This window comes from Psilocybe cubensis, chromosome 6 (genome assembly GCF_017499595.1).
Source record: "Psilocybe cubensis strain MGC-MH-2018 chromosome 6, whole genome shotgun sequence".
Lineage (NCBI taxonomy): Eukaryota > Fungi > Basidiomycota > Agaricomycetes > Agaricales > Agrocybaceae > Psilocybe > Psilocybe cubensis.
The window spans coordinates 1,007,282-1,030,173 of NC_063004.1; the positions used below are offsets into that span (position 1 = coordinate 1,007,282).

Genomic DNA, 22,892 nt, shown 5'->3' on the forward strand with positions numbered 1-22,892 from the left:
GCTCTCGGTAAAGAGCAGGGGTTGAGCCAGATAGTTGGCAGTAATGGGAACCTTGGGCGAAGTACCGTCGACGCAGAGTAGAGGATGAGCGGGATAAAACAGTCGGACCTCGTGGTCAGTGATCCGGTGCCCAGACAAAGCCGGTCGTTATTTGAACTCAGCTTTGTTGAACTCAGCTTGGTTCTCAACTTCGTATTTCTGTATAAAATAAATTGCGTATGTTTTTAGAGCAAATTTTGATTTGTGGAGGCCCTCTGAAACGCTTTCTTTGATTTCTAAAGTTCAAGCTGGAGTGAAAATTAGAAAGGGTCGTTTTAATGCGTTCACGGCAACAGCTCATAAATTTCGACTCCGATTGACTCAGCGCAGGACGTAAGTTTCGGAATCAGCGTCCGTCACTTCCCACTTCCCATCCATGCCTGATCCATGCTTTTCAAAATCTAACCCATGTCACTTCAGATAGAAATTTGATTTTGAAATTCCGTTCTCGAAAGAGCGCGGCGAGGTACTGGACACGTGCATTCTGAACCAAAGGCAGTGTCGGACAAGGTGTGTGTCGAATCCCAAATTTCCGTCTGGTCCAGACGTGAACGCGTGAACGGTGAAGGATGCCATAATGCTCCCCGCATTCGCATTTATCAGGCCGTCTGTATCTTCAACATCTTACCCAGAACCCTTTCATCGTACACTTCGACAGATAATGATGAGAAGGAATTGAGCGGTCGATGATCGTGTTGGTAAAGGTAAACTTGACAAATGGGATAAGTATCCAGTATCGCACGTGTAGTCGCCGTGGGAATCGATGAAAATTGACGCTCGCCTTGTCGCCACACTTAATTTTATACTTGCAAAACTATCACCACCCCAAGGGTCGGCAGAATGGGCGCTTCGGTGAGTTCTTCACAACTATGTCTCAAAAGCCTGAAAATTTATGCAGTCAGGTCCCAAGCCCAACGGTGAATTTTTCATATGTTGCTGGAGAATCAGGCGATATATCAGAGCGGGTAGCCTTCTGGGACGCTCCATCTACCGTGCAATGGTTTCGGGACCATGGCTACATTTTATATCAACGAGGACCACCTCAAATTGCCGATGAGCCATCCGAGCTCACATTCCCATCCAACTCATCGACAGAGGCGTCAGCTGCCGATTACCCGTATGCCCACTATGATTTGACCGACACCCTTTGGGCTAGAGAATCGGAGGTATGCTTGCAGTGAACTACACTAGCCAATGTCCCTGTTAACCGAGGACTGAATCCCTCCAGGCCAAAGTAGTCTTCGCACAGAACTCACTCAACCATCATGTAGCCATCAAACTGGTCAAGGCCGATACCGACGAACTAAAAATTCTGCAATTCTTGAAAACATTAGACTTAAATGTGCTCAGAGACAATTGCGTTATTCCTGTCCTCGACATCTTATCTATTGAGGGGTTCTCTTTTGTGGTAATGCCCAGGTTACTCTTAAAACTGCGCCTTTGAAGTTTACCTTTAATGCTCATGACTTTACTTTTAGATGGGGAATTTACCCGCTGCACCCTTGGCCACAAACGTTGCGAGACTTGCTGATGTTAATGCACTCTCAACTCAGAGTAAGTAGTACCCCAGTTTTCTCATTCTTTGTAATGAACTTTTGTTGTCTAGGCCTTAAACTTCTTGCATAAACATAATATTGCTCATAGAGTGAGTCGATACAAGTGGTACCTTGCAACTTCATATTTATCACCTCCAGGATATCAACGAAGGCAACTTCTTGGTGAATCACTGTGTTCATGACGATGATGCACTGCAATCAACAGTCAGAAAGGAATTACGCTCCCAAAATCACCTGTTATACGCCATTTTCGACTTCGACCACTCGGTCAAGTTGCCACCTGGCGTCGATAGGTCTCAATTTCGCCTTCCATATAAAAAATCATGGGGTTCTATCAATGTCATCTCTGATACCGCACAAGGAGAGTATGATTTCAATCCATTCATCTTCGATGTTGGCGCGCTCGGTGTGCTTTTCTGTTACAAATATCAGGTACGCGGCTCGCTCTTTGTACTTTCGCACACCTTTTTCTGAAAGGTTGTTTGACTTTAGCACTTAACTCCGCAGCTTCCCATCTTCGCTCCTTTTTTCGACAGGCTGACGACTCGTAATCTTTCTCTCCGTTTCACCGCCTCTGAAGCACTTTCCTTCTTTGAAACTATAATACTGCCGTCATGTTCTACAGCTCAACTTGAACAAAAAATCGCAAAACTTGTCGGACAATTGCCTCCACAATACGACAGATGTAACCGGTGGGAGCATCTCAGCCCAGAGTTTATAAGTCAATGGAAACATTATTGTGAACCCCCCATACCTTGGACAACGTCTTTGCTACGTAAAATCTGTTCCCAGTCTTGGGCTCGCCACACTGTTCCCCGAATACGTCGCTTACTGGCGTGGATTTCTTTACCGTTTCACTATAATTGATAATTTAAACCGTTTTGTTTGTAGACCACGTTGATGTCACGGTTCTATATCTAAATATGAATCTATATTTTCTATATTGAAATGGCTATACGCCATGTTGAAGGTGGCAAATTGTTCCACGAAATTTGTCTGACTTGGCAGACCTTTCTCCGCAAAAAAGGTTGGTTGACTTCTATAATTGGAAATTGAAGGTTCAACTAGATCAACCATGTCGGACAAAAAGGTATGACAGCGCAATATGAAATTACTTCACATTAGTCTAACAAATATAATTTACCCTAGAATCCAGGCATAGCAGTCAATTTCTCGCTTGTCGCAGGGGAATCAGGGGATATAGCAGAGCGGATAGCCTTCTGGGACGCTCCATTGACCGTGCAATGGTTTCGGGACCATGGCTACATCTTGTATCAACGAGGGCCACCTGAAATTGGAGATGAGCCTTCCCAACTCACATTCCCATCCCATTCATCGACAGAGGCGTCAGCTGCCGATTACCCATATGCGTACTATGACCTGACCCACAACCTTGGGGCTAGAGATTCCGAGGTATGCTTGCGGTGAACGAAAGTAACCAACCTCGTTAATTGACGAGTTACTCTCTCCAGGCCAAAGTAGTCTTCGCACAGAATTCACTCAACCATCATGTGGCAATCAAATTGGTCAAGGCCGATACCGACGAACTAAAAATTCTACAATTCTTGAAAACAGTAGACTTAAATGTGCTCAAAGACAATTGCGTTATTCCTATCCTCGACATCTTACCCATTGAGGGATTCTCTTTTGTGGTAATGCCCAGGTTACTCTTAACACTACGCCTTTGAAGTTTGCCACTATACTAATGATTTTACTTTTAGATGGGGAATTTACCCATTTCGTCCATGGCCACGAACGTTGCGTGAATTGCTAGGGTTGATACATTCTAAACTCAGAGTAAGTAGTGCCACACCATTCTGATTCTTTATAATGAACCTTTGTTGTCTAGGCCTTAAACTTCTTGCATGAACATAATATTGCTCATAGAGTGAGTTGTTACAAGCGGCACCTTCCAGCTTCATATTTATCACCTCCAGGATATCAACGAAGGCAACTTCTTAGTGAACCACTGTCTTCATGACGATTACGTACTACATCCAACAATCAGAAGGGAATTGCGCTCTCAAGATCGTCTGTTATATGCGATTTTTGACTTTGATCAGTCTATCAAGTTGCCACATGGTGTCGATAGGTCCCAATTCCGCCTTCCGTACTACAAATCATGGGGTACATACAACGTCGTCTCTGACACGGCACAAGGAGAGTACGATTTCAATCCATTTATCTTCGATGTTGGTGCACTCGGCGTGATTTTCTGTCGGCGCTTTCAGGTGCATGGTTAATCTTTTGCAATTTCTTTTGCTATTTCCTGATATATTGCTTGATTATAGCACCTAACTCCTCAGTTTCCTACCTTCGCTCCTTTCTTGGACAGACTCACGACTCGTAACCTTTCTTTTCGCTTCACTGCCTCCGAAGCACTTTCTTTTTTTGAAACTATATTATTACCATCATTTACTACAGCTCAACTCGAACAAGAAATAGCAAGTCTCAACGGGAAGCACGCTCCACGATACGATATGTATGACCGGTGGGAACATCTCCCCCCAGAGTTTATACGTCAATGGAAACATTATCGCGAACCCCCCCTACCTTGGAGAATAACTTTGCTGCGTAGAATCTGTCTCCAGCCTTGGGCTTGCCACACTGTTCCCCGAATCCGTCGTTTACTGAACTGGATTTCTTCACCGTTTCGCCATAATTGATAATCTAAACCGTTTTGTTAGTAGACCACGTTTATGTCACGGTTCTATATCTAAATATGAATCTATATTTTCTATATTGAAATGGCTATATACCACGTTGAAGGTGGCAAATTGTTCCACAAGACTTTAGTGCTACTCAATTCTCTTTTTTACGATGTTGTTTAATTTTTAAAACATGTGGATCAGTTTAGCCGACGTGCTTGGTAGTAAATTCATGTGGTGTATACTGATGGTGTGCCTTTCTGAGTTTGAATGAGCTTGAAAGCGGCCAACATGCCGACCGCAGCAACGGCGTCTTTTTTCTCTTTGCGCGCGTTTTCAGCTATGTCTGTCTCTCTAACGCGCGAGTACGCGCCATATTAGAAGAAATATATACGAATAGGGGGATTCTAGCGAAGATGATTAGATGGCTACTGATAACTTTGAGAACGGCCGTTCGGCATGGGTATTGATAGATTCAAATACCGCCATGATGTGCACCACATGAATTTACTACCAAGCACGTCGGCTAAACTGATCCACATGGTTTTAAAAATTAAACAACATCGTAAAAAAGAGAATTGAGTAGCACTTTTATCATTTGTCTGACTTGGCAGACCTGTCTCCGCAAAAAAGGTTGGTTGACTTCTATAATTGGAAATTCAAGGTTCAACTAGATCAACCATGTCGGACAAAAAGGTATGACAGTGCAATGTGAAATTACTTCACATTAGTCTAACAAATATAATTTGCCCTAGAATCCAGGTATAGCAGTCACTTTCTCACTCGTCGCTGGTGAACCAGGGGATATAGTAGAGCGCGCAGCCTTCTGGGACGCTCCTTCCACCGTGCAATGGTTTCGCGACCAAGGCTACATTTTATATCAACGAGGGGAACCCGAAGTCGATGATTTACCTTCCCCGTACACATTTCCACCCCATTCGCCGACACAGGCATCCATTGCTGATTACCCATATCCTCACTATGATCTGAGCCACACCCTTTGCTCTAGAGAACCCAAGGTAAGTTTGCACAAAATAAGTAATGGACATATCTACTGACTGGTTCGTTACTTTTGGAGGGAAAAGTAGTCTTCGCACTGAACTCGCTCAACCAACATGTAGCAATCAAGCTGGTCAAGGCTGATACCGACGAACTAACAATTCTACAGTTTTTAAAAATGTTAGATTTAAATGTGCTCAGAGACAATTGCGTTATTCCTGTCCTCGATATCTTACCTATTGAAGGATTCTCCTTTGTCGTAATGCCCAGGTATTTGTTGACACATTAACCTCGTTTTCGGTTTGTACTCAAGATTCTTCAATCAGATGGGGGATAGACGCGCCCTTCCCAAGTCCAGAGACATTACGCGAGCTGCTAACTTGGATTCACTCTCAAATCAAAGTATGTACCATATGGCGCAAGAAACCAACTTTCTCAAGGCAGTGAACTTCCTGCACGAACACAATATAACCCATAGAGTGAGTTGTACCTGGGCATGTCCTCCCAACGATCTCATATTCACTTCCTTCAGGATATTAAACTAAGCAACTTTTTAGTAAACCACTGCGTTCATGACGACTACACAATAGAATCGACACACAGAAAAGAATTACGCTCCCAAAATCGCCTGTTATACGCCATTTTCGACTTCGACCACTCGATCAAGTTGCCACCTGGCGTCGATAGGTCTCAATTCCGCCTTCCATATAAAAAATCATGGGGCACATTCAATGTCGTCAATGACACTGCGCAAGGAGAGCCTGATTTCAATCCGTTTGTCTTCGATGTTGGTACGCTCGGCGTGTTTTTTTGCCAACGTTATCAGGTACATGTTAACCCTTTTTACCTTCTTTTATCATCTTCTGAAAGGTTGTCTGATTATAGCACTTGACTCGTCAAATTCACATCTTCGCCCCCTTTTTTGACAGACTAACGACACGTAACCTCTCTTTTCGCTTTACTGCGTCTGAAGCACTTTCTTTCTTTGAAACGATTATATTACCATCGTTTTCTGCAGCTGAACTCGATCAAGAGATACTACTAGAGCGCGATGTAGCATGGCATATACCATACGATACATATGATCGTTGGGAGAATCTCCCCCCAGAGTTCATACGCCAATGGGAGCATTATCGGGAGCCCCCCCTACGTTGGACAACGACTTTGCTACGTAAAATCTGTCTCCAGCCTTGGGGCTGGCACACTGTTCCTCAAATCCGTCGTTTACTGGCATGCATTTCTTCACCGTTTCGCCATAAGCAATAATTCAAACCGTTTTTTAGTAGACCACGCTTATGTTATTAAGATTCTATATCTAGAATCAATTCATGTTTTGCATATCGGAACTCCTACCGCATTGAAGATAGTGCATTGCTCCACGCGACGTTACCCTTTCGACTTGTCCTCAACAGACCCTATCTCCACAAAATGGGTCTAATCTTAGTCCCTGTTCATCGCAATCCAGCTTATCTGACACCAAAGATGATTGATTCCTGATCACTATCATGGTCAGGGTAAGTTCCAAAAATACCAATGACGCCTCGAGGAATCTAACCGCTATTTTATCGTCTTATTCAATTAGCTTCCACTGGTCCCGACCGATGTCAACGTAAATCCGATGTAAATGGCAGAGGAAACGTGTTTTGAGGAACGGAACGGAAATTTTGACACTCGTTATGACGAATTGAATTGGGATATCCCGAACGCTAGAAAGAACCCCAAGAGTTCAGAAAGACGTCGCATCCATTATCATAAGGTTTATCGGCCATAGCGTCTGGTTCGCCGTGAGTTGTTGAATCCGTGAACGTCTCTCATGTATTCCGACCGATGAACTACTATCATCTTTCTTCTCGGAGTGCGGTGATAGGTTTTCAGATGCCTAGTGTAAATGCCGCTGTAAGTGACCGGAGTGGGCTTTTGCAAAATAATTAGGGGCAAGAAAGCATCTACTACAAGAGGCCCGATAAAGGAATCAAGGAGCGGAGAGATCCCTGAGTTGGCACGGACTTTAGAGTCTGAGAAACATAGGGGTGTTTGAAAGACAAGCATGTTCAACGCCAGTAGTAGACCAAGGGCTCCACGTGAAAATCGTAAATTGAACGAAGAGTGCCGTTCTGGACAGCTTTTGCTGCATAGTTTGCTACTCTTGATCAATTTCTTGACGCTTTGCCTTGGTTGCAATGTATAGATCATACATCCTCAGCCAGCCGAAGCTACGTCGCTGTGGGACATCAAGAGCATGCATGTTGTGATGTTTGAAAGCCTCCAGATGGTCAATAGCGACAAAAATAGAGAAGATCATAGCAGACCACATATGCAATCACCAGCAAGAACACCCTCGTTAATAATCCATAACCTAAGCCTTTATGGTCTTCAGTACGAAATGAAGTTGAAAAGTCGTTCTCGACACGGTCGTAATTGGTGACATATTCTGCCGAGTTCGAGGTAGTGTAAAGTTCTATACACAATGACGCGTTGAAAGCATAGTGAATGGCAGTTGGCAGTAGGTTGTCGTGAGAGGATGGAAGGACATTGTGGCCGTCGTGAAGGTTTCAAAAATTCTCGGCTAGATCAGGTTACAATCAATAGGATCACGGGTGCGCCTGTTATATCCACAGACCTTGGCCGGCCCATGGTTGATTTAGACCATGGAGCACATAAAATGGATTACAAGCAAATCGTTCTTCTTTCCCTTACCACCACCTTCTCCCCTTCTCTCCGTTTCTTCTTGGGTTATTCGACTAGTTCGAGCCCCCTTTTTCATTTTATTCCTACGCCAGACGTAGTTTTCTTCGTGAACAACTTGATTGTTGTGCCGTCCTTCCGTTCCTTCCATTAACCTCTTGAAGAAGAGTAAAAATATTCAAAGAAAACATATAGCTTTGACTTTGCTTCCTCTGGCTTGTCATCATGAAGTTCATCGATACTGCTTTTATTTTCTCTGCTGTTATCGTGTCTGTGTCTGCGGGCCCTCTGCGACTCTCGCGACGTGCAGTGGACCCCTCACTGGTCCCACAATTTGGCGTCAATCCTGGTGTTAACCCTACTGGAACGGGTGATTGTGACGGTATCCCAAATGCCCAGGGCGTTCCCATTAAGATCCCTTGTTCTTGCCCTCCCGATCGCAACTCATTCATTCAGGTATGACTAGACTGTTATCTTGAACATGCCAAATAAACTCATCGAAGCCAGTCCTTGAACGCCAACGTTGCTGCAGGCCATGCTGTCAATAACCCCGGCATCCAGGTCTCGTTCCCAGCGGACAACTCTCAGGCATCCCAGCTTGCCCGTCTGAATGCTGCCACCGTGACGCTGCAAAATCTTAGGGGTCCAGGCGTAGGTTGCCCATCGGCTGCGACCACATTCAATGCTCAGGCGCAGGCCATTCGTGACGGCACAGCTGCGCCCTCTGCGCCTGCACCCCCTGCTGCACCTGCACCCCCCACGGCACCAGCTCCTCCTGCCACAGGTGGCGTTGACCCCAATTTAGTTCCACAATTCGGCGTCAATCCTGGTGTTAATCCCACTGGAACAGGCGATTGCGATGGTATCCCAAATGCCCAGGGTGTTCCCATTAAGATCCCTTGTTCTTGCCCTCCCGATCGTAATTCCTTCATCCAGGTAAGACTAAAGCGTTATATCATGTCCATAGACCGACCAAATGAATTCATATCCGCCACAGTCCTTGAATGCCAACGTTGCCGCTGGCCATGCTGTCAATAACCCTGGTATCCAGGTCTCGTTCCCATCTGACAACTCCAAGGCATCCCAACTTGCCCGTCTCAATGCCGCCACCGTCACCTTGCAGAACCTCAGGGGCCCAGGCGTAGGCTGCCCTTCTGCTGCAACGACATTCAACGCCCAGGCCCAGGCCATCCAGAACGGTACCCCTGCCCCTTCCGCCCCTGCTCCCCCCGCTGCACCTGCTCCCCCCGCGGCTCCAGCTCCTCCTGCCACAGGTGGCGTCGACCCCAATCTGGTGCCCCAATTCGGTCTTGCATCAGGCTTGAACCCCACCGGAACAGGAGACTGTGATGGGATTCCCAACGCACAAGGTGTTCCGATCAAGATCCCCTGCGCATGCCCTCCTGATCGCGATGCGTTCATCCAGGTATGAATATATGAATAACCATTGTGGTCTGGAACAAGCTAATTTTCTGCGCAGTCGTTGAACGCAAATGTTGCAGCGGGCCATGCAGTCCACAACCCGACAATCGCAGTTTCCTTCCCAACTGGAACCTCAAAAGCAGACCAACTCGCACGCCTCGACGCAGCTACTGTGACATTGCAGAATCTGAACGGTCCCGGCCAAGGTTGCCCAGCTGCCTCCACGACTTTCAATGCCCAGCGCGCGGCAATCCAGAATGGTCCTTAAATTGCAAGCTTAATCGCGATTGCACTGTGACAGACCACATATAACCTGTGACCCAAATGAGATACCCTAGCAGTACATTATCGATAACCTTCATGTCCGCACAAATAATCATTTGTTTTCTTTTGAAAAAACAGAAGGATGATTCGCCATTAGGCACCCGACTTCAAATTTTCTGAAAAAGAATAGATGTTGACATCATTAATGGCCATTAAAAAATTTTGGACATGGTTTTACGACAAGAAAGTAAGGTATACGATCTACATAACATTGAGCAAGATGCAACACGGAAATATAACTAGAGGGAACCATAAATGTAGAGCGAGCAACAAGATTGAACAAAATACCTGGACAGAAAAGTTAGTAAAAGAGTCCAATCATTCGAAGGAAACGATGAGAGAAAGGTTCAGAGGCTAGGTAAAAGTTGTCTGCAGGATGAGCAGCGATGTCTAGTCGCTTCTTGGAAACACGGACCATAGCGGTGTCATCCGTTGGGAAAGGAAGAGTGGCGAAAAAGTGATTAGATAGAAGACACTCACAATATGACCCAACAAAAATTGAACCTATAAACTCCGCTGAGAACACAACCACTGCAGGAAGGAAGGGGTCATTAAGAAATACGAATAGGACCGGAGAAGAACAAGGAAAGCTCGGGCATCATGGTGGTGGAAGGAGAGAATGAGTCGTAAGGATGCCCAAAATTAAAATTTTTGTGGCTATATACATGGATGCGTGAGAAATATATCACATGAACATGATTACGGTTTTTGCCTAAGGTTAAGGCGGAGCTTAAATGCCACGTTTTTTCTGTGGTTTTTCAATTTGAAATTCGTTACCAGGGCTTTGTGGACCCACAGCAATCTTATAATCGTTTTCTCAACGTTTCAGATCCTCACAGCCGTTCGGTGTCCAACCAACCGATATTTTGTATTTCTTCTTCGATATGCCGCTCGAAATTTTTCTTCTCGACTTCGTGCATAGCTTCCATCATGATGAACGCATCTATCCCCCCGGGTTCCTCGCCGATTCCTGAAACGTCGTGCTTTTGATTATTGTCTTACTCCTCCCCGACTGACCCTTGGGCCTTGGGCGCAACGGTGTGAGTATAAACACTGCCCATTGCGCTGGGTAGGCAGAAGTTCCCGGAAACTGTACTAAGAAGCTCATCATGGAGTACGCTTCGTGACAGATTTATTTGATATCAGGAATTGGTGCGTTAATTTGGATCGAAGGGCTTGGTAGGACCCCTGACAATAGGCCCAGAGGACGTTCCCGAAAAAGGTCGATTTCTGGGTTTTTTGTCCGTCGCGATTTTCAAAATTTCTGTCCGGATATAGAACGACCTACCAATTTTTTCAAAAATTTGTCCGGAAATCGGGAACAACCCTCGGGAGGCCCAATTTGTGTCCGGACAGGCCTAAAAATCGATTTTTTCGCCGCTGCGCGCGTTCAGCTGAGTTCAGTTGCAAATGGGATGCTTCAGAACAATGTTAAGAATCACTGTAATAAAAAAAACCTGCCTAGTACAATACAAAACCATAAAACGAGTATGCGATGCAAAAAAAGCTATGTACTACTATCTAGGTTTCGCTTTGCAAACATTTTCATCGCTTTTTTGATGCTCCCTACTCCCTCAACCAATGTCTTGTAAAGCGAAATATCTTGCGCATGAACTTCAAAACCTGCTGCAGTGACAGACAAGGGTTTATGATAGAGGAGGGTGAGTACCTTACAGGAAGGCAGGTGTGCAAATTCAGATACATTGAGCAAGGCAGTTTTGGTGGGTCTTGCAGTGAAGTAGAGGCCATGACTGTGCTCGAAGACTTGAAAAGATGCTTTTGAAAGGGCACAGACATTGGTAGTAGTCGCAACCGGCTGGTTTCGTGAGTGCTTTCCGTTTGTTTTCTCACTCAAAGCAATGACTAAAGTACGGCGTGATCATTAGTCACTACATCGAAACAGCTCCAACTGATAGTCCACTTTACCTTTGCCAATCTGAATCCTATCATCAAGAAAAAGGAAGACAAAATCGCCTTCGGCAAGAGGGCGGTTGATTGTAACACGAGCCGCCGAAAGAAAATCAAGTGCCGGAACCTTTGAGGTACGAAATATCTTCTGTCTTCTTTGTGCGTCCTGTTCGTCGTTGACTCTTTAGCAAGTGTGGATTTACACAAAGATAAATAGTATACCTTTATGGCTTGAGAAGTCGCAACAGCGACGGCATTTGCAGAATTACCTGCCAGTACATCCTCTCTACCTGTCTGTCCGCCCTTTGCTGCTTGTTCCCAACGTGCTTTTCGGATAGCACCGGTGCCGATTGCTCTGTCCTCTTGTGATTCCTTCAACGCCTGGTGGAAGCGATGAATTAATTGGCCCTTAAGTGTTGATTTCTTCTTGGTTTGGTCAACCGAGTCACCATCTTGGACTTTCCGAACACCCTTCTTTGCTTGCTTGGTCTCGTGTTTAGCCAAATCGTACATGGACATGGGACACGACACAGACGCCAAATCCGGGAAATACGACAGGGCCATTGCAAGGCGTAACGCGCTCATGAACGACCCCATGGCGAAATCGGTCTCTGCCTACGCGGTGGAGTGTAAGAAGTGCAACAAAATTGTGCAGCTGTCGAAGAAATGGACCTTCGACCCTCAACATTGGCAACGGCATCTCAAGAGATGTGACTTTACGAGATACACGAAAGACCACAAGTTAGGTGTAATGCTGGGTTAACTACACCTTGTTCACACTAACAGACCGTATGTAGATCCGTTCAAAAATCCCAATCCCCAGACGAAAGAATATTGCTTACAATAGTCGAGGAAAACCGTCCCCGTCAATCACAGAACCAGGACCCCTACCCCCGAGCAGTATCTCAGCTCAAGCGACAGCCTCATCGACGTCGTCGGCAATGCGAGAGCCCTCTGAGTCACCGTCTACAAGACTACGAGGTAGCAAAGTTGACAGTGAGTCTACCCAACCTAGTTTCATACACCACGAATTCAAATTATATGGTAAATATAGATATTCCAAATTTGATGAAGCAGTATATTCAACGTTGTCATCCTGATGTTAACACCCAGCCTCCTTCCTGGGATCCCGAAAGATGGGATTGGAGCACTTTGAAGCATCCTAGATTCGACAGTTGAATCATCGTATCGCCAACTTAACCATACTTATTATGTAAAGTCATAAAATATATAATCTTAAAATGTACAGCGCAAAAGGGCATCAAGGACTCGTATCGCCGTGCGAAGCAACGGCCCTCAACTCAAGTTGTTATTAAGAGAAAAATAAAAAAGTTTCAACGAGACTTGAAGTACCATCATATTACTGAATCGAAGAGGAGAAACTAACCACACTGCTTACCTCTACACTATCGTTCGGTTGACAAGTTTTGTCATTTGTTTTATCTGATATTTTGTCCGGTTTTAGGAAGAACCTCGGCGGTCCTGCAACTTTTCTGTCCGGATTTTTGGAACGACATTTTGCTCAAAATCTGTGATTTCTGTCCGGTTTCGGAACGTCCGAAGGGGTCGATTTTCAAAATTTTTGTCCGTCCGACGGAACGTCCTCTGGGCCTATTGTCAGGGGTCCTGGCTTGGTGATACAGATTTATTTGCCTTGCCGAGCAGATTTACTGGAGAAAATTGGGCGCCATCTTTTCGCTAGTTTCCAATGTGGCCGATCCTTCCATGGCAAGATATTGAGAAACGAAGATGAGTTGTCTATGATGGACACTCTGGGCGCTTTCCAAATTTGCCAATGACAGGCGCTTACTCTGTTCGACGAGCGCTCATTATGCCTATGTCACCGCGCCTAATGCGTACACTCAGACAATGCCTTAACTTGATTCTTCAGAATCCCTCCGAATTCGCACAGTCACGGTCCATGTGACCCCATAACATATCGTACATGGAATCTTTCTGACGAATGCGGTAATATGACGAATTCGTTGCATCAAGTACAGTAAGCAACAGTCTGGAAATACAGGTTGCCTCCTAACCCACCGTTTATTTCTCACCCACGCAGACCAGCTACAGCAGCTACATTCATACAAACATGCGAGCAATTCTTGTAAAAGGCGGGCAAGGAACGGCCGATAGCCTCTACATTGGAGATGCACCTACACCAACTCCTCGTCCGACAGAAGTCATAGTCCAGGTACGTATACAACCGGCACACGGCACACGCTATGCGGTAGCTAATGCAAAATAATGATCCAGATCAAGGCATTTGGATTGAATCGAATGGATATTTCCCAAAGAGAGGGAAAGTATCCACCTCCTCCAGGGTCATCGAATATCCTGGGAGTTGAGTTCTCTGGAATCATCAGTCAACTAGGTTCAGATGTGTCAACTTGGAAGATTGGTGATGAAGTTCTTGGACTTGCGGGTGGGGTGAGTTATCCGATACTCGATCATAAAGATCTTAATATATACAGGAGCCATGGCATATCTGAACATTTGTTGTGATATCAGGGAGCATACGCGGAGTTTATAGCCGTCAATGAGACGCACATCATCCCGAAGCCTGCACATTTGACATGGACTGAGGCAGCTAGTATTCCTGAAGTCTTCTTGACGGGTAATGCGGTCTTTAAATGACCTATAATATTATCATCATCATTACCATAGGCTAACGGCTGACCGATGATCTTTTCAGCCTTCCAAGCCTTAGTCGTGATCGGACAAGTCAAACAAAATGACAATGTTCTCGTACATGCAGGCGCTTCAGGTGTGGGTGTATCCGCAATTCAGTTGGCCCGAGTATATGGCGCGTGAGTCTCCGACTACACTTTCATTCAATCGTTGGAACTATAATGCAATGCCGACAGACGCACTGTTACCGCGACGACATCAACCCAAGAAAAGATTGACTGGCTTTTGAACCTTCCAAACGGCGCAACGCACGCGGCCAACTACAAAACCGAGGATTTCGCCGCAGTGGTGAAAGAGGTCACTGAAAATAAAGGGGCTAATGTCGTCATCGATTTCGTTGGGCGAACCCACTTCAATAAAAACATTGAAGCGATGGCTATTGATGGTAGAATGACCATGTTGGCTTTGTTAAGCGGTGTGTTATAAGCTATGCGGCGCTGAAATGAACTTAACGGTGATATTGAAATTAGGAACTGTCGTCGAGTCGGTCAATCTCGCTCCAATCCTTTACAAGAGACTTCATATAGAAGGATCGACGCTGCGTTCGCGTTCACTCGAATATCAGAGAGATTTGATCGCAAAGTACGGTCATGTTATTAAATATTCGAAATAGATTTTTGACAACTGAATCTGCTCAGGTTCTACAAAGAAGTCTTCCCCAAGATTACCGGGGAGTCTGGGGCTGGGCCTATTCGGACATACATTCACAAGGCAAACATGTCTTCAACTTGCCAGTTTATTTCTGTATGCTTATACTTGTTGTGCGCGTATTCGATAGGTGTATCCATGGACTGAAATTCAGGCCGCACATCGGGAGATGGAGGCGAACAGTAACAGGTTCGTCGATGTGATCTATCATGAAGCGGAAAATGCATGTCTAACCCGATGAATTAGTGGTAAAATCATTGTAGAGGTAGTGTAGTCGGCTTGGCCGAATAATGATATATCTCAAGACAAACAATTAAACAAACTTGTTTATCGAGCTGCGGCACTGGCTTCCCTTGCAATTCAAGAGACACCGGGTGATAATTAGCTATCTATCACACAATCTGACAGATTCAAACAAGCATAAGTGGTTCAAGCGGCAGTAGCAAGTGATCATAATTTACTTGTAATTAAAATATTCTATCACATCAAGGGCAGTAGTTTGCATCATTCACGGTCAAAAATCTGCCAACCTTTACCAATGATTCATGAAGACCTACATATGTCAGTTTGAATGTCAATATAGCTTTGATAACCATCGTTATTCATTCATTCTTGATATCGTGGGGCGCCGTGCCAGTGAACAGTGGGTCTATATCAGTCTGCTTTCGGAATTCATGCGGACACATTGATAGGCCGTGGTTACAGAATGAAACAACTCGCATGGGCGCGAAACAGACCCAATTTAAAAGATACGCACGCATCGACGCGAGCGGATAAGAGCACGGATTCGCGGTGTGTAGGATCAAAGTGCAGAATGACCTATTCAATCGTCTAGCCTTTTGATCATGATCGACTGAAATGATCCTCAAATGATTTGGTGCCTGGCGTATGGGCCCAGCTCCTCAATTTCTCACTCTTCTCCATACACGGTAAGTCTTTAACCAGAGCAAGTTGTGACATGGTCGCTAGTGAACGTCCTTACACATTGACATTGAGCAGGAAGGCGTTATCACCGCGGGTTACTACCACGACAGCGGAATACCAAGCGGGTAATTTAACTTACCAAGGCCCAAAGTCGCTTATCTCCGTCTTTGATGAATCAAAGATTTGACGCCTCGATGTTTGTGAGAGCTTGGCACAGTAGACACCTGTTGACCAAGTATCGACCACGTCATACCTTCAACGTTGCCCTGACCTCCTGGTAATTACATTGTAATAATAACGCACCGCAGTATTCCAGTGAGATATGATGATTGTTTGAGCCACCTCTTGATGCTCATGATCATTCTCCGAGCCGCAGGCTTATGAGTACTCACGGCCCCGGCATTGCGTTTCATCGCAGTTATGTTCAACTTTTTCTATTTGTTTCGCGATATTATCAGTAGAGGTAGCCGCAGAGGCAGTTTTATACATACCGATGCATTATGAAGAGCTTAAAGTTCACTCACCGATCGAAGATTGCTCACAGGCCGCTATCATTTCTATATGGAGCCTTTTACTCTGCTTCGAGCGGGCAAACACGGTGGGTAACTGTATAAATGCGGTTAGGATGAATAATGAAAAGGAAGTGTAGGCGTTTGAATCCATTAAGTATACAACGAGCAGGATCTGCCGCCGTTAGTTCACTTTTAATAACAAGTGAAATGAATTTCAAGCTATTGAAAAAACGCAAATCCGGAAAATTTTTGTCCGGAGAGGGTTCACCATCAATAAGATTTGTCTGTACCTGTATTGACCGCTCCCGTATATCTTTCTATATCCCCCTGACTCATTCTACTGCGCGTCTTGATATGATCTATAAAGGGACATCAAGTTGTATGAGCGCCAACTGTTTTGGACTTTTAGGCGTGTTTAAATTTATGGTATGATAACTAACATTTTGATATTGATTTTTAATTTCTCAAAACATAAATAAGGCTAAGGTTTAGAGTAGCCTTCCCAATCCCGTTATTTCAGGGTTCATTTATCACGACGTCCAAAATACACCTTCGGTCTACAATGAGAGATGGGCCTGATCCAAAAATAGTCTCCACGCGAGCCCTGTGACGAAACAGGTTGAAAACATGGAAAGTTTTATGTCTAGCCATGATCGTGGCTACGGACCTTCTTCTCTATGCGGCCACGTTATATGTATAGACTATGTCATTCCACGGTTTCAGAGTTCTGATGCCTCAAGGCAATTCTAATCTTTCCTGTTGTGGAAAAGGACAATCGTTCTAAAAATAGACGCTTCTTTCGGTATCGTTTCTGCCTTCCAACTTGATCAAGGCCCATCGTCCATCTTTCCATTGGCTTCTCAGCGTGCTTCTCGCATAAAGTGCTCGGATGAGTGATCCTGAGTATTTGAGAGCAAGTGCTGTATTTTGGTATCCCGATTCCTGGATAATCGCAATGCATTTCATCATTTAGTAGCTCGCTCGAGCGTCCGAGTCCGAGTCCGCGGCTTGATTGCTCAGGATATGGATCCTAGACGCAGTTTTGAAACCTTCTATCTCACTGACACTCATACTCAGGCAAAATACATGACGGCCGCACACGGGATTTGATATTTGACCTTAATAGTCATTCGAAACGGATACTCAAAAAGCTTCTTTTTTGGCTGAAAGCTTCATCCAAACATAAGATATTCCATGAAGAGTGTTACATTTATCATTAAATCTACGTTTCCTGGTCTCTGTCTTTACTGACTACTTCTGGCTCCTGGGTATCCTGGGTAAATCCCCACCACAAGTAAGCAACATCTTCACCTTCGGCCCGCCAATAGTGCTTACCCCACACAAGCCACTAGAACTTTGGGGATTTTTCATTGATCATCATCTGTCAGACCATATGCTACTAGTACGGAAAGAAAATGTGCGTGGTTTTGTACGCGACAAACTGTTACTTGTTCAGAAACGAAGATTATCACTCGACCCATCCGGTCACATAGGGGAAAACGGCCCGCAAACCCAAAGATACCTGCGTGGTTGATTATTCCAGTCACTGAATCCACGCAAATGCCTCATGTTGGGAGCGTTTAAGAAAAGCCCAGAAGTGCACGAGACTGCTCTCAGAAAATGCGCTCTTGCCGGTGAGAAATTCTAGGGTGGAAAATTACAGTGAAAGCCGTACCACTCGTTGCAGAAAACATGAGGTCCGTACCTCATCGGTCCGGAGGAGAATCAACAGCGGTACCAAGAGCGTACAACGCATACAGGTCCGACGTGAGGTTGGAAACGGTTTGAGCCTTGAAATCTGGACGCTAATTCTCAAGCAAAAAATCTTTTCAGTGTAGTGTTGCACAGCGAATGCCGAAAATCATCTCGAAGTTGATGATCATCGCAACTGACCATCGATCCCAGTAGTAGTGCATGGCAAGTCTCACAGCGAGGTGAGGTGGCCCTTGGTAAACCCAGGATTTGTATTTGTGGTTGCGCTTGGGATGTAACGTCATCGGCTTGTTGATGTTTTGTTGGCATAGAACTTTGTCTCATTCACCGAACGGTGCGGGGTTTGAAGTAGCAGTACCCAACAGCCATCGGAAGAACCAGATAATCAACAATTGGAAAAGACAAGAGTTTGTCAGTCCCGATTCTTCTTCATACAATTATCAAAAGTTGGAGACTCCTTTAACTCGGACTGACCCAAAGAGAGGGAAAGAGGCTGCAGACGAATGACAGCTGGACATCATCAGAAAGGTGAACGTACACGACAGGTGGGAAAGGCATGAGAGAGTGATTGCTCGTAATTTCTCTTCGTATCTCTCCAACTGCAAAGCCCACAATAGAAGGATTCACATTAAAAAAATATTTTGACTGCGCTTTGTTGAGGTTGTAGATCCAATAGGTAAAATGACACAATTCGGGCATATCTAAATCTAATAATCAAATATCGGAGGCGGGACAAGCCGCGGCCGGTGGTTATGACTCAGAGATGGGCGCACCTACAACTCAGGCTTATCTGACGCTTTCAAGCTGAACAAATACTGTGTATTTTGGGCCGCTCGCACGCTCGCAAGCCTAGGTAGGGTCGTTTTCGGAGGTATCGAGAGAGGTATGGAGATGCGTACTCGGGAGGCGCACTGCATTTCCTGGACTGGATTCGAAAAAATATTTGTCACCGACAGAGATACGTGTAGACATTGGGGACACTATGGCAGAAATTCGACGGAGAACAGAGACAGGTGCTAGCCATATTTTAGATATATCATCCAGGTTGACAATAACAACAGAAAGGAATATACACGCGATATGCGGGCCAACGAGTTGAAAGCAGTGCAAAGGTATTCGAATTCTGGGCTTCCATCCATGTTGAGATGGGTGTTTAGCGACGGCACCGTACTTGGGCCGACTATCTGATGGTGGTGGTACTGGTCAGCGGCTAATGAAGGCTTAGGTATCATCTGGAAAAGAAAAAGTGTATATGTTTTCGAGTCATTCCGTGGCTGACGGTGATGGTCAGGTGCTTGAGTGCAGCAGCAAAGTGGAAGAGGAAGGCTGTGCAGAAGGTGGGCTGAAAGGTGCCTGTACAGAATTGGCTGAGATAAGTCACCGACTGTTAGGAACATGCGGGATTGCTGACAAGAGCCAGAATGGTTGGACATGAGAGGATCCAAACTAGGCCAACAGGATCACCAAATCGGCAGCGAAAGTGGTTACTCCATATTTCCACAGCATGAAACCCTGCAAATTGGGCTGATCTTCCCCTTGTTTGGGCGTCGAGTCGTTGCCGCAATCACTATCAAGATCTAATTCTCTCACCGTCAACTCTACCTCCCCCGTGTGAATTATCTTTACCCTTACGCCTCGAACGGGCCCCATCCCAAATTCGAGTCAATTATGGCTATTTCATTCCTTATACTGAAACTGCGGCCCAGGTTTCTTATAAAAGGAACTCCGAACTTCGCTATGACTCCTCATTCAATTCATATCTCAAAGCATTCACCAGCTGTTGAGCTTTCTTCACAGCTCTCTCCAACATACCAACCAACTACCACACCACCACCTCCTCCCCCACCTTTACCACCACAATGAGCGGTCAACCCAACAACGGCTCTGGCAAACCCAACTCTGGCTCTGGCTCAGGAGTTAAAGGAGGTGCTTCATCCACTGGCCCCGTCTTCTTCTAAACACGTCGTCGGCCAATATTTATCATCGCTTGCACGCGACGAACGCGACTATCATCTACCACAACCAATCAAACACGCAGCACACACCATTTCTACCCATGTGTCGCCACTTTTCCATCATCTACCGACGCACCTTGCTACGCGTGCGTCGTCACAAACCACCACTTATTTATTCGCCCGCTACGGGCATCACATATTAATCGGCGGCTTCGCGTGTCGAAGCCTAATATCTGGAGGGGAGAACGACGAGAGGAGAGTTATCCACAGAAAGGACTCATAGACAACACGCTTCGCACCCACCTCACTTCCACGTCTCGCATTTTCGCATCTTCGCATCCAACACCATGTAGCAATACTGTCCAGCTTTTCGACCTTCCGCATCACATCATTTTTTATTATCTGCAACACACTGTTTTTATACACACTATCTATTCGTTCTAGCTATCCTACCCCCATTGCACGACCTTAATATCTGTTGTAGTCCTTATTCTTAACCCTATGTATTACCACGTTCATCCCAATATTATATCGGCATCCTATGAATTTTGCTATGGTACCATTTTGATGACAGCAACGGAACAGCGGCTCAACTCAATGTCTTGCGTCATAATTACTTTCAATGCTCATGAAGCAACGATAGAAACATTGCAACCTGGGGAAAATTTGTTCTAGATCTCATGCAATGAATTTTACATTGCAGAGGCGGGACGAGGTCTCCGCAAAATCCGTAGCAACGTCCGAGCCCAGAGTAAGCCTAGTCTAATTGGAAGGGCATTGAGTCGAGGGATATCAAAATTGGTACTATGGCCACCAAAATGCCCAGATGGACAAAATATTTTTCAACTGCTATGCATCCAGTAGTTGAACATGCTTCACGACTCGCGTTAGACGCGATAGTTCACTGGTGAGCCAGCCGCCATCAATCCCTGAATCACGGAATCTAGTGATCGGAGTGTATTGAATTTGAATTGTGACTTCACAAAACCTCTTCAAGTTCAGGGCCGTGGTTTCTCCCCTCCGGATCGCGATTGAGGTCGATCATAAGCTCTGGAGTCTGAATCATATCAGGTAGAAACGCGACAAAACGACGACTGCCATCCATCCCCGTATGCGGTATAGTACGGCCAGCGTCCGGACTACTGTCCCCGAATATGCAAAAAACTTTGGATATCCATCCGATCCAGTGTCCCTTTTATTCGTTGCTTCTACAGTTACAGTCTAAATATTACTTACTATATTGACGATCAGGCAAATCCACGGGGAAAGCATTTAGAGCTTCCCTTTGATTCCCCCGACCCAAATTCCGGTTTTAATTTCTTTACGTGTTCGGGCATCCCACCACTGAAGAATAGCGTCAACTACATCGTCCTGCCGTCCTGTAAAGTTGTGGTCCGCATCTTCCATAAGATGCAGAGTATGTGTACCAGGACTTCGGTCGCTGAGCGCGGATGCATATATCATAGCGTCGTATCTATCAGGACATACATTTCAGCATTCCAATCAATCTTTTTCGGTGAAGAGCGAGAAGGAAATAGAACACATACGGAGGGACGGTTTTGTCTGATAACCCGTGTAGGGTCAGAACATCTGTGTGTTGGGGAAATTTATCCCAAACTAGGGATGTATCCCAACTCACGAACTCCTGGACATCTTCTGGTGTGATGGTGGCTACCACTGGCTTTCTGGCCACGGTGACATTCCATGTGTACGACCCGTGCTTCTCGAAATGTTCCTTCCAGACGGACCCGGCAGGCGATTCTGAATTTCAACAGGCGGGTAAGCAAAAAAATTTCCTCAACGTGAATTGAGTTTTTTTTGGAGAGGGGGTATTTATGCTCACCTAGAATTTTCTGTGACGAATGAAGCATGTCGTTAAGCTTCTAATTTCTGCAGAGAATGCGCAGAGGCGCACTGTACACGTACAGCCATTCTATAGCGACCCGAGGCGTTGACGAACGCCGGCACCTTTCGACCATCCTCCGTGGTAGAGAGCCATCGGAATGCGACGATCGAGCCGCGGGAGTGTCCCACGAGCAACTCCACCACGTACCCATACGTGACTTTGAGATAGTCCACGACCGCTTGAAGGTCCAAAATATCATCAGCAAGCGCCCCTTGCTTCCAGGTGCCACCTGTTTCATGATTGCCGCTGAGGATGAAACAATGCAGATCGACATCCCATTGCAAATGGAAATTAGATGGCAAACAAAACATATGAAAAAAAAAAAGTTGGAGCAAAGTGTTAGAATTTAACGGTCAGTAGGTATAACGTAATTGAAGGAATGATGAGGGGATTGTGGAAGAAAACTTACCGAAAATCGAATCGAAAAGAGTCAAAAGGTAGCCTTAAAGCAAGCCTTCTCTGAAAGAGATAATCTTTGTGTCTGCAAAGATTCATCGCCTCAATTAAAGGTGCTCTATTGGGCGTCCTCGATCGTATAAGAAACGGAAATAGACCCACCCCATGGTTCCATGAAGAATCTAAAATTAGTTGAATTTTTGAGGTTTACGCCGAGTATCAGCTTGGTATCAACGAATGCAAACTCACCAAAGCTATCTTACGACCATGCGTCGACTCCGTCGGTGCTAATTGTTCCAAAACCCCGACCAGCTGAATCCCAGGTTCATGTGGGTGAGGGATATGCAACTTCGTCGAGGCGCGGTCTGTCATATGCAAATAGATGTGGCCTTCTCGTGAGTTTTCGAAAGAATAATTCTAGGAGTTGGATTAAAGTGGGACAGTACAGCCTTGGCGTTATCTGTTGCACGACATTGAAAGACAATCCTTTTTGCCGCTGAAGGGTTTATATAGCCAACTAGCCGGCTTAATTGATTGCCGAATGCCGAACCACGTTCTATCGTCAT

General features: G+C 45.4%; 6 protein-coding genes across 6 annotated transcripts; 4 read left to right on the top strand and 2 right to left on the bottom strand.

The window, feature by feature from the left end:
- Window positions 1–908: 908 nt before the first annotated feature.
- On the top strand, window positions 909–4,040 carry JR316_0006820 (uncharacterized protein; the record flags this gene model as incomplete). Its single annotated transcript, XM_047892565.1, has 11 exons — window positions 909–1,205; window positions 1,268–1,458; window positions 1,518–1,593; window positions 1,646–1,684; window positions 1,734–2,027; window positions 2,745–3,008; window positions 3,068–3,258; window positions 3,317–3,392; window positions 3,445–3,483; window positions 3,533–3,826; window positions 4,020–4,040. 11 exons carry the CDS (start codon window positions 909–911, stop codon window positions 4,038–4,040), a joined length of 1,782 nt encoding a protein of 593 aa, XP_047747847.1.
- Window positions 4,041–4,924: 884 nt separating this feature from the next.
- Window positions 4,925–6,508, top strand: JR316_0006821 (uncharacterized protein; the record flags this gene model as incomplete). The annotated part of the gene is made up of 6 exons (XM_047892566.1): window positions 4,925–4,939; window positions 4,999–5,262; window positions 5,322–5,512; window positions 5,556–5,721; window positions 5,775–6,033; window positions 6,261–6,508. 6 exons carry the CDS (start codon window positions 4,925–4,927, stop codon window positions 6,506–6,508), a joined length of 1,143 nt encoding a protein of 380 aa, XP_047747848.1.
- Window positions 6,509–8,152: 1,644 nt separating this feature from the next.
- On the top strand, window positions 8,153–9,617 carry JR316_0006822 (uncharacterized protein; the record flags this gene model as incomplete). Its single annotated transcript, XM_047892567.1, has 4 exons — window positions 8,153–8,383; window positions 8,435–8,863; window positions 8,925–9,353; window positions 9,408–9,617. The coding sequence occupies 4 exons, from the start codon at window positions 8,153–8,155 to the stop codon at window positions 9,615–9,617; spliced, it is 1,299 nt and encodes a 432-aa protein (XP_047747849.1).
- Window positions 9,618–11,694: 2,077 nt separating this feature from the next.
- On the bottom strand, window positions 11,695–12,178 carry JR316_0006823 (uncharacterized protein; the record flags this gene model as incomplete). Its single annotated transcript, XM_047892568.1, has 2 exons — window positions 11,695–11,763; window positions 11,804–12,178. 2 exons carry the CDS (start codon window positions 12,176–12,178, stop codon window positions 11,695–11,697), a joined length of 444 nt encoding a protein of 147 aa, XP_047747850.1.
- Window positions 12,179–13,673: 1,495 nt separating this feature from the next.
- On the top strand, window positions 13,674–15,194 carry JR316_0006824 (Quinone oxidoreductase PIG3; the record flags this gene model as incomplete). Its single annotated transcript, XM_047892569.1, has 9 exons — window positions 13,674–13,775; window positions 13,838–14,011; window positions 14,093–14,198; window positions 14,277–14,391; window positions 14,449–14,687; window positions 14,743–14,854; window positions 14,911–14,983; window positions 15,051–15,109; window positions 15,167–15,194. The coding sequence occupies 9 exons, from the start codon at window positions 13,674–13,676 to the stop codon at window positions 15,192–15,194; spliced, it is 1,008 nt and encodes a 335-aa protein (XP_047747851.1).
- Window positions 15,195–21,296: 6,102 nt separating this feature from the next.
- JR316_0006825 (uncharacterized protein) lies at window positions 21,297–22,698 on the bottom strand (the record flags this gene model as incomplete). The annotated part of the gene is made up of 7 exons (XM_047892570.1): window positions 21,297–21,498; window positions 21,572–21,785; window positions 21,868–21,877; window positions 21,951–22,176; window positions 22,340–22,411; window positions 22,489–22,508; window positions 22,576–22,698. The coding sequence occupies 7 exons, from the start codon at window positions 22,696–22,698 to the stop codon at window positions 21,297–21,299; spliced, it is 867 nt and encodes a 288-aa protein (XP_047747852.1).
- Window positions 22,699–22,892: the final 194 nt, after the last annotated feature.